General features: G+C 54.8%; 3 protein-coding genes across 3 annotated transcripts; all 3 read right to left on the reverse strand.

The window, feature by feature from the left end:
- Window positions 1–582: 582 nt before the first annotated feature.
- C8A04DRAFT_26857 (SMC5-like protein) lies at window positions 583–4,146 on the reverse strand (the record flags this gene model as incomplete). Its single annotated transcript, XM_062780075.1, has 5 exons — window positions 583–955; window positions 1,021–1,750; window positions 1,812–1,884; window positions 1,950–2,840; window positions 2,902–4,146. The coding sequence occupies 5 exons, from the start codon at window positions 4,144–4,146 to the stop codon at window positions 583–585; spliced, it is 3,312 nt and encodes a 1,103-aa protein (XP_062638721.1).
- A 694-nt stretch (window positions 4,147–4,840) lies between these two features.
- Window positions 4,841–6,220, reverse strand: C8A04DRAFT_26858 (Intradiol ring-cleavage dioxygenase; the record flags this gene model as incomplete). Its single annotated transcript, XM_062780076.1, has 4 exons — window positions 4,841–5,475; window positions 5,581–5,709; window positions 5,784–5,915; window positions 5,980–6,220. The coding sequence occupies 4 exons, from the start codon at window positions 6,218–6,220 to the stop codon at window positions 4,841–4,843; spliced, it is 1,137 nt and encodes a 378-aa protein (XP_062638722.1).
- A 1,144-nt stretch (window positions 6,221–7,364) lies between these two features.
- C8A04DRAFT_35844 (uncharacterized protein) lies at window positions 7,365–8,619 on the reverse strand (the record flags this gene model as incomplete). The annotated part of the gene is made up of 4 exons (XM_062783321.1): window positions 7,365–7,730; window positions 7,790–8,105; window positions 8,172–8,411; window positions 8,495–8,619. 4 exons carry the CDS (start codon window positions 8,617–8,619, stop codon window positions 7,365–7,367), a joined length of 1,047 nt encoding a protein of 348 aa, XP_062638723.1.
- Between the last annotated feature and the right edge of the window lie 2,103 nt (window positions 8,620–10,722).

Raw genomic sequence — 10,722 nt, forward strand, 5'->3', positions numbered from 1 at the left:
AAGCGGCAAAGCGGGGCCTTCTCCGACTGTGGCTTCAGCCAGTGATATCATGGCTGCCCATCGTTTGCAGCACACGCGGGCGGTGGGCCACCATTTGCTGCCCAAACCACCTTGTTCTTCGGTTGAATGATGTCGGGAAAACTTTGAGCTGGTCTCGGCGTGGTCTCCGGGAGTGGCCTCGGGGGTTTCCCGGAGCACTTTGTCCGCAGGATATCCCTGACGTCATTGCATCCTGGTCTTAGGTCGAGCCGCCAAACCATGTGTGGGTCCAAACGGTTGCTCTCTGTCTTGGCATCAAAGGAGAAGGGATTATGAAGAAATCCAGTCCAGGATGTTCCGGAATACACGTGTATGTATGTCACGGTGGGGTTCATCAAGCAGGTACACGTGTAGGTCGTCAACATTCATCTCGTCCAGTAAACAAAGAGCCAGCCCTGGTGTTCATCCCCTTAGGCCCCCATACGCCGCCTTGGTATCCAGGTATCCACGCAAGCCACGATAGAAGCAACCGGAAGCACTTAGCCTCATCTTTGGCCTCCGTCCACGCAAGCTACTCGCGTGTAGTGTATTTGCTCCTGCCCATTAGTGCCCCGCTGCCAACCGCCGCCGAATCTTGACAAAATTCCCAAAATTCATCTTCTCCGTCCCTGCCCGATCAACATACTCCCCACTGACAATCGTGTGCACCCGCATGCGTTCGTCGTATCTCAGCCCCGAGAGCAGCTTGGGCGTGATGAGGAAGTACTGGCTCGTGTGCTCGCGACACGCCACTTCCACCATGCGCTCGTGTACCATGCGTTCGTTGCGGGGATCCATACCCTGGTTGATCTCGTCGACAACCCGGAACGGTGCCTGGGCCATCGACTGTAGCGCCATGAGGTAGAAGATGGTGGAGACGGCCCGCTCGCCGCCGGACTGGCGGTGCTGGTCTAGCCTTTGTAAGGTTTCGTTCTCGCTGGATCGGAATCCGTTAGCACTGGCCCGTTGGTTTCCCAGCTACAGTGGAGGGGGAGTACATACCGGAACTTGACCTTGATCTCAATGGCCCATTTCTCAAACTCCTCATCTTTATGGACGCCCACCTCGCCCGCGCAGTTGATCTGCTCAAAGTTGTAGCTAAAAGCATCATTGATCTGGCCCACAAGCTGCTCCAATTTCGGCTCCCATCGAGTCTTGATCTCGTGTATGAGGTTGTTCAGCTCGGCCAGTTTGGCCTCCTGAGCTTCGAGGTTGGCCTGTTCTCGCTCCATCCTGGCAGCGTAGCGTTCGTACTCTTCAAGCGCAGCTGGGTTTCCGGCTTGAATGACCTCAAGCTTTGCCTTTTCCGCCGCAATATTCTGGTCGACGTCGCCCACTGTCATCCCTTCAGCCCTGCGCTTCATATCATCCGTGGTCTCTCCGCTCATCACCTCGGCGGCGGGCCCGGAAGCTTCCCTAACAATATCGCGTAGCTTTTGCGTTTCCTCGCTCAGTTGCTTCACCAAGTTCCTCGCATCTTCAAGTCGTTGGTTGGTCTCCGCGTTCCTAGCCTTGAGCGCCGTCACCTCTGACTCTGCTTCTATCATGACCAATTGGGCTTCCAATAGCGCCCGGTGTGCCGTCCGGATGTGACCTAATTTCTTGTTATGCTCAAGAACAGCGGACGCCACAGCTAAAACCGCCTCGACATACGACTTTTCAAGCTCGAATAGCTGCGCCTTGCCTTCCATAAGCCGGTCTTTGACCTCCTCGAGGCTTTTTTGCTCCTTCTCTGTCAAAGATGTTAGTTTCTCTCCAAAACAGAAGCGTCGACAGCAGGCCAGTCAGCGTACCTATTTTTCCTGGTAACAACTTCCAGCTGTTGAACTCTTGCTGTAGCTCATTTTTCGCCTTAAGCAATTCAGTCTGCCCTAAACTGTTAGCGAGGTGTTGACACGCGAGTGAGTGACAGGTATGACCAGCAACCATACCTCTTTCTCCTTAATCGCCTGTCTTTCCGCTTGTAGGGTGCCGCGTTCCGCTGCAATAGCGTCGCGCCGTGCCTGGGATGTAGCGTGTTGCCGTTTGATTTCCTCAATCTTTTTCTCAATCTCCGCTTTCTCCGTGGTGTCCGCCGGCTGATCGGTCCAGAAACGGCCTTTCTGGACTGGGGTGACCCGCGTGGACACAGCTCCCGGGCCGTACTCTCGCCTGCGGGTAATACGATAGAATTGTCGCCCGGCAGCAAAACTGGATAAGCTCCCAACCTGCTGGATTTGCTCAAACTGCGCATCGTCGAGATCCCTCAACCCTACGGCGGATACGTGTATTCTGCGCTCCGAGCAGAGCATGGCTAGCACCGGCTCTGGGCCGTCTAGAAAGTCCGTGACGTACCCATCAAAGCCCAGGGACAGCAGCTGATCCTTGGGCAAAGGCGGCGTGAATGCGCTGTACTGCGTGAAACAGGATCGAATCGTGACGGAGAGACCCATATTCTTGTAGAATTGGTCGCTGAGCTTTTTATGGTCCTCCTTGGTTTGTGCCGTGAAACAAAAGAAATCTTCTGGTTGGAGGATCGACTGAACAAGATCTGTGTAACGGGCATCCTTGACGGAGCAAGTCAACATGGGCGGGCCGAAAACTTCCTTCTCAAAGCCGGCTTGATTGTCCTTGAGCCACTCCCAGCCGGCAAAGGCGTCGCTATTGTGCTTCTTCAGTTGGGCTAACAGCTGGCCGTCTTGGGACTCCAAATCTTTGAGATTTTGTGCGAGTCCATGGTAATGCTGTCGAACTTCCTGGGACTTACGCGTCAAGTCGGAAAGTTCTAGGTCCAGCTCCTCGAGCTTTTTGGCATTCTCACGTTCCAGATGCTGTTGCTCTCGCTGTTGCGAGTGGTGAGCGTGGACTCGTAGCAATCGGCTCGGAAGATCATGGAGTACTTACAATCTTTCGGTTCCAGCTCGCGGCGTCAAATTCGGGCGGCACGCGGCGAAGCTGGGCCTCTAGGTCCGTAATCTGTTTCCGGAGGCGGCCGATCTCGTTCTTTTTGTTCACAAGCAACTTCTGGTCGGTCTCTTTCTTGGTGACCAGATCTTGACACTTGATTTCGGCAGCCGTGACCGTCTCAGCGGCATCAATGACCGCGGAGCGTGCTTTGTCCAGCCGTTGTTGTCTGTCGGCTACCACCAGGCTGATCTTGGACCGATACTGCTGCTTCTTATTGACGGCTTCGAGTGACGGAGCCAGGCTGCGTTGAAGCTCCTCAAGAGCGTGTTTGGCTTCAGCCTTGCGCAATCTTGCCCTACTGTGGTTCTTACGGGCCTCCTCATAGCTGACGACGCACCGCAGCTTTGTCAGATCCTCGATTGTCTCCTGGATGGTTTTTCTCTCCCGAAGCTTTTCAACGTCGGCCTGGAGAACTTGTTGCCGCCCCCCCATCTTGCGCAATTCTTCGCGGATCTGTTCCCCTTCGTGATCGGTATCCTTCTGCAACCGGAATAAGTCCTTTAGCTGATTCCGCAGACTGATCATTTCTTCGGGCGCAGCAGCGTGCAGAGTTTTTTCGAGTAACTCTATCGGCGTGAGGGCTGCGAATTCCGCGACTTTGTCTTGAGGCAGAAACTGGCACAGGTTGTCGATTTGTATCCTCAAGGCCCGCATAAGCTCTTGGATATCCTTCAAGGAAGCCCTCCGGCCATTGATGGTAAACCTCCTGCTGTTATCTTCACGTCGAATCGTGAGGCCGACAACGTAATTCTCCGGGTCGTCGGTTTGTTTCTGCAACTCCACTTCGATGTCGGCCTCGTCCTTCCCGTGCTTGACAAACTCGCCAAAGGCGCTCGCTCGGCCCAAGACATTCGATCCGTAGCCCAAGCCAAGGCAAATTGCGCAAACTAGCGAGCTTTTCCCGGTTCCGTTGGGCCCGATCACCATGTTCAAATTCGGGCCCAGGAAGAACTCGGCCTCTTCGTACGTTACAAAGTTTTGAACTTTGACCCGAACGATAGCGCCCGGTTGAAACCCGGAGGGTGTGACCCGGTTTCGTGGGCGAGGGCCTCTCGATCGTCGGGGAGGCCTCTCATCGTCGGCCGAACTTTCTTCCTCTACTTCTTGACTGAATCCATGGGATTCATCGCCTCCTCTTAACCGCAGACCCTCGAAGGGATCGTCCTCCCTCGACCGTTTCATCGTTTTTGCGCGGGTGAAAGGGCGGCCCGTCGGCGGTTTTATTTCGGAGGGTTCGTCGGCTATTCCAGCCTTCATCCAAGGGGAAGTTCAAGATTGTGTCGGAATGGCTGGTTCGGATGTCGTTGGCAACAAAAATTCGGTGGCATGATTGTGGTCAATGGTTTGACGCTGGGGTTGCGGGGTGGAGATTTAGTTGATTGTCAAAGCGAACGCGTCGCGTCCAAATTTCGCGTACTTCGCACTCTCTTTTAGCGGTGGGGCACGTGTCCACGTGGGTTCTCACTTAAGCAGCCCATCGCCCGTTCCTGACCCACATAACTAAACGTTATTTTGAACTTCATCTCATGCTCAACGACGAATCAGACGGTACGTTTCGATCATGCGAAGTTTCCCGATGTTGTTATCGCGGTCAGAAAACCAGGCGGTTCTCAGGCTATCGACGTGAACGGGGGACCGATCCGGTTGAATCCCCTCGAGCATTCCAAACTTCGAAAGACCAGCCGGGCGCTGCGGTTGGAATAAATCCAGGGGTCTCAATCCCTTGCAACACATGGGTCGGAACGTCCTGCTAAACAACAATCCCCTGTAGACTTCTCGTCATCACAGGCCTCTTCACGCAAAACCTCACTCAGTATATACTTTATCGTGATGGCTAATTTACAGCTAACCCCTCAAATCCCTAATTCTCAGTACCCTACGGGCTCGCGGTCGGCTGCGCCTGTCCGTTACCCCCCCACCCCGGCTGGTAGGCCGTCGGGAACCCACCTGGGAAAAGCTGGTCCAAGCCTGGGACCTTGGGGTTCGTGGTAACCATCTTACCGCCCTCCTCGTACCGCATCGCAGTCGCCATGATCTCACGGGTGAAAGTCGTGTTGACACCAAAGCGGAACCAGGCAAAGAGGCCGTCCTGCGCCAGATCCTCGCCCAACTGCACATAGTTGAAGAACGGGTCGGTCGTGGCGGCTTCCTGCAACAGAATGCTGTCGGCGGCGTTCTGCATCAGGTTCTGCTGGTTGGTAGAGTAGGGCTCGAGCTGCTCGACGGCGGCGATGAGGTCCTGGTCGAAGAAGACCTGGCCGGCGTGGGTCACGGTGGTGTCCCAGAGGGTGTTGTTCTCGCGGGCGGTGGCGTTGAAGTGGCTGATGACGTGGATATGGGGGGCGCGCCCGTCGTAGTGACCTGGGAAGAGAGTCTGGAACTGGACGACACCGTCTGCGTCTGTCTTTTGGGCGCCCCGGAGGAAGGTCCGTTCGAGATTGGCTGTGTCGGACATGCCGATGCCGTTGACGACGGCTAGCGCGCCGGCGTAGACGCCTGTCGAGTTGGCGTCTTGTCACGTCATGCCGGTTAGCAAAGTTGTGTATAAGAGTTTATAACTCCGCCACTACTTAGGATGCCGGGACGTTACGACAAAAAGAGAGAAGCCAAACTCACTCCACATCTCAATGAAGGTGCCTTCGATCGGTTCACATGTCTCGACGTCGATGAGCTGAATGTCGAGGTGGACCGGAACCCCCTGTTGACCATCGATGAGGTCGCTCCGAATATCCTCACCAAGCACAACTAACACAACCAGAGTCAGTCATCCCAGTCCTCACTTTCCTCACAAATGGACCGCGGTGGTCCTATCGACTCACAAAACGGTCCTTCCGTTGTCTCAGGACTCAGAACGCAGGAGTTATCGTCCGCAAAGACCTCCTTAGGATCGGTTGTCGCATCGTACGGCTTGTCAGACTTGTGGGATTTCCCGATAGAGGAAGTTTGCCGGGCTGTTGGAGTGGTCAGCCTCACGTTGTTTTATCTTCTCATCACCCCCACCAATCACTAACACACCTTTTAAAGCCCCGGATGGCGACGCCGCCATCAACGAGCGGGCCCGGTTCTCGCGCCTCTGGACTGCACGCTCCTGGACACCGCTGGCTGCATGCTTCTCGGCGCAGTGGGCTAGGGTATTCGTGTGGATATCAAGGAAGCGGCGGCGTACGGCCTGCTCGTGGGCATGGTCGTGACCGGGGCCATGTGCAGAGGCTAGGCCACCGGCGAGAAGTAGAGTTGTGAGGGCGGAACTGAGCATGGTTGTTTGCTGTTGAGTATGTACAACTTCTCTCCTCGGGGCTTTGGGTCAGCGGGCGAAATGGGGCTGACAGGACAGATGAAGCGGCAATATTGACTTTGGACTGTCTTTATATGTACACGTAACTCATGGTACCTATGGCGAAGGAACCGAGATATGTTGGCCTTACCATAGTAGCATGGGTGAGTTAGAGGAAGAGCAGGGAGAGAGAGAAAACCCCCGATCACCCGGGCTTGTTCATGCCATGTAACAGTGAAGATGAACCCCGTCAGGGCCATCACGGCGTCACGACAAAATTGTCGACCAGGTTGACCAGGTACAAGGTGCCATCAGGCGTGACATGGTCCCGGGTGGGCGCGCGCGCCAATGCCGAACCCCGGAGCCGATCTCTCTGTTTAGGCGACGGACGCCTGCTCCGCTTGTGCTAACAACTTCCCTGGCCGCCCGGTTTTAGCTTGATAAAGTTGGGACCCAACAACATATTTTGCCAGCTACAGGCAAAATGCACATTGGTAAGATAGATTGATGGGTTCCCGGATTGCCTGTTTTCTTTCCTCCCACTTCCCGGGGCGCGTGGTGGCGCAATTGTCAGTGCTGTGCAGAATGGGGGTTCCCAATGTTGCATTCAGGATTCTACACGTGTAGAGTACCGAGGGTTGTCGATACACTGCCGGCTTGGGCATTCGGGGTCGGGGGGTGTTCCGAATACCCCACTTGGATGTCCCGCCTCAGTGCAGACGTACTGTACAGGAGGTACTTCCGAGTTCCGACGTGGTGGGTAGTTCGGTACATGTAGGCGCTTTTCTTCCGGTCCGCCCACATGGCCCTTCCGGTATTAGCATTCCTATATTTATTCGCATGCTGAGAGGGTGTTGCTTGGTGGGGCGCGAAGTAGACACCAGATTCGGCATTTCGCCGTGCCGTTCAAGCCAGCCGGCGGTGTGTCCGGTCATGTCAAAATCCTTCTCAAAAGAAAATGGGGGGTTGGGCTGCCAGTATTTGCGTTGACTCGTAGAGAGCGCTGAAGATTGGGACTTGATAATCTCATAGAAATGGGAACATACACTTCGGTTATACTGGTTATGCGCGCAGGCATTCTGATGCATTTGGTATTTACCCAGAACTAAGCTACTCGGTCTAGTTCTTATTCATATTCGTAGCAAAGATAACCACCCGTCGTGCTCATGACGTCCGCCACAGTAGCGTCAGGAATGATGCCCAGGGAAGACATGATGTGGTTCAGCGTGATGTTCGGGCCACCGTCACCAGCCTGAGGGTCTGGCGTGACGGCCAGGAGCTCTGCGCTGGGGTGCCCCCACATCTTCGCTTCCTCTTCCATGCCGCCAGGGAATTCCGAAAAGCCAACATCAGGGTCCTGGGCGTTCAGCCCGGAGATATCCTTCAGGCGGGCCTCAGGGTCCTCCGCTTGCCACTGGGCCCACATCTTGTCGACGAAGCCGTGGTGCATGAAGAACAACGGGTCGCCAGACGAGGTGATGGAGTTGCCGTCCTGGCTGTTGTCAGTACGAACCGCACAGTAATTACTAGAAAATGTGGGTGAATACATACCATCATAGCCAGCGACATGTGGCCGTAAAGATGCGGCCCAGCGTAGATACCAGGAAGCACGCCTGCATAGTCGGTGTTGTTGAGGGCAGCAGCCACGTAGTCCGCTCCGGTTTGGTCGCTGAAAAAGTCCGTGAATTTACGGTTGACGCATCGGGGCTCGGACCCGAAACCCGGCCCGATGTTGACGGTCAAATTGGCAAAGGGGCCGTCGGGCACACACCCGCCTTGCGCCGCGCCGCCTCCGCCGAATCCGGTGACCGGGTCGAAGATGACACTCTTGGAGAAACTTCCGGCATCCCGGGTTTCATCCCAGTATCTAAACGCTGAGTGTTAACAACGAGGAAACATTGAAAAACAAGTTGATGGATGGATTGTCTCTTACGGGAGTACGCCCTTGTACCCACACTCCCGGAGGAGGAACTCAAGCGTCTTCAGGTAGTACCTGTGGTAGGGCAGGAACTGACCGGTCGTATGAATCTGCAAAGCATGAATTTGGTGAAGGGAAACCAATTCATCCCACCTGGTCTGGGCACCAGGAAGCTTGTTAAGCTTTTGGGGAGAAGTCAGAAGGCAGACGGCGGCGTCGGTGTAAGCCTTCCTCTCATCATTAGTGATGTCGTGCCTAACAACAGCTTGTTAGCGGCACTCATAACAAAGCAGGGCGTCTTGGATCTTGACGTGAGGGGCGGGCAAGTCAGAACCTACCAAGACTGTCTCTTTTCTGGCTTCTCGCATTTGGGCGTGTCATCACGCGGCGGGCAAGGCTTCTTGGGTAGGGCCGTGACCACGGAAGCACCGGCCGTCAACAGGAAGAATGAGGTAGGCTTCATGACTTCGAGCTGTGTGTATGGCTATTGAATCTTAGGCGGCGACTTGAGACTGAGGATATCGAGCGGTTCTCTGGAATGTGAAGGGGTCCCAGATGAATAAAAAGATTTCCATGCTTCGGTTCCCGGCTCGCCGTCAGCACATGCCGTCCGGCCCATTGGTCGACCATGGTAGGATGCCAGCCCGCTTCAATGGAACTTTCAGAGCCTGCGTGTTTCTGGGCTTCCTGGGCTGCAGCAAACTATCGTTCCAGGTTCCTCTCGACCCGACCCCGGGCCACGTCCCGAGCCTTGCCTCCGGGGTGAGGTTACTGTGCGAACGGTAAACGCCCAGTTCAGCCTGTTGGGCGGCTGTGGTGGCTGGTCCTTTCGCTTATGTTGCCTCTTTCCCCAATTGAGTTTGCTATCGTTTCGAGGCTTCTAGCGGCCGTCAAAACTCGGGCTTCCATTCTCCACCCCCGGCTGCGCTGCCGGGCTGGTCGGCTCGTAGTATTTTCATTGGTGCGGGTGATTTTTAATTTCCCCGGTTGTCCTGCTAAACGCCAACCGCATGACCTTGGTCCAATCTATTTGAAGAATGTCAGCACCGCAGCGTTACCTTGATGCATTACGACGTCTAAATCCTACCGTGGTCAACACACGGGCAGAGTTTACGAATCGCAGGGGGCCCAACCCGGTGCGGGGAGTGGAAATGGCTGAGAAATGCTTGGAAATGCTTGGCTCAATAGTCAACACTACCGGCGGGGGCTTCCGAATTCTCACCAGGCTCACCTTGAAGAATTGGTTGAGGGCGGGGGTGGCTGAAAACAACGGCGATTACATGTTTGTCCACGTCGTGTACTCCGGGCCAGTATTGGTACCCTTGCTTCGCACTGTCTAGGACCTGTGGAGGCACGTGGCGATCTTCGCTTTAGCTCCATGTTCCTGACCCCACATTTTTGAACTTCACCTCATCAACCGCCGCGACTTCATGATACAACATGTCGACTACCATAGTATGTATGACCTTAGGCGGGCGAGATCGCCCTTGAAAGAACTTCAACTTCGATTGGGAACACTTGGGTGCTTCCGATGGTCTAGATTGAGTTGTTATCATTATTTTTTATTTTGTCCTTCTAGGTTTTCTCCGCTCTCCCATGATCACGATTCTCCCGGTAGTCCTTCGGTCTTTGTACTCCTTTACGATCAGCGAGATTGTGGCCACCGGTTGAAACAAGCTCCTCCTGCCTCTGTACCATCTGCCATATTATCTACCTCTCATATTATTTGTCCTGGGTCAATCATGCGGTACCAATTCGTGAAACGGCGGCAAGACTGCCCCTCAGGCGATATGAACTATTCGCTGATATTATCCAGTGCTGTGTATTCCGTATCTGTCCACGACTTCGATTCGAGTCCGCTGGCCCGCAGCCGTGTTCCATCAAGCCCGACGGACCACCTACCCATAATACCCGTATAAGCCGGGAAGGTGCATCCTGACCTGACCTATGTTCTAACCACCTCAATATCCGCGTCTCGGGGCGCGTGTGCGGTAGCCGCGCCGGCCGCTGTCGAGTTCCTATCAAAACCAGGCCCGGCCGAGGTCCAACCCTTCAGATGGAAGATATGGACTGTTCATGCCATCTTAGACAGTGTGGCAACGACTGATGTAAGCGTTGGAAGGCAGTTAACGCAGCTTTCCACAGGCGCTTGAGCGCCTTGAGCGCTTATCATTTGCGCTGCTTTCGTCCTTAGTGTGGGTATCCGGTGCGACCAACACTTGGGCTTCTTGCGCAAGCGCCGTTAACACCTCTTTCCCAAAATTTGGACACTTCCAACACAGCGTTGGTCACTGCACTGTGGCGCTCCACCATCGATTTGGCTCTTGAAGCAAAACACGATTTCCAGACTCGCCTACTTCCGTTTATTTTGGAACGTCTGGGTTTCCTAGATTTCGCAATCATCGACTGTGCGTTGTTGTTTTTACCCGCGTCGCCTACCCGACTTCCTACACCTTTTTCCTCTATTCCTCGTTTGAAGCACCTTCTCAAGCCTACGACCACCTCAAGTACAGGTAATCGTGTCGTGCTCACGGACTTGGCTCCCGCGCATTCCACCCGGGCCTGG

This window comes from Dichotomopilus funicola (assembly GCF_033296635.1).
Source record: "Dichotomopilus funicola strain CBS 141.50 unplaced genomic scaffold C8A04scaffold_16, whole genome shotgun sequence".
NCBI classification, from domain to species: domain Eukaryota; kingdom Fungi; phylum Ascomycota; class Sordariomycetes; order Sordariales; family Chaetomiaceae; genus Dichotomopilus; species Dichotomopilus funicola.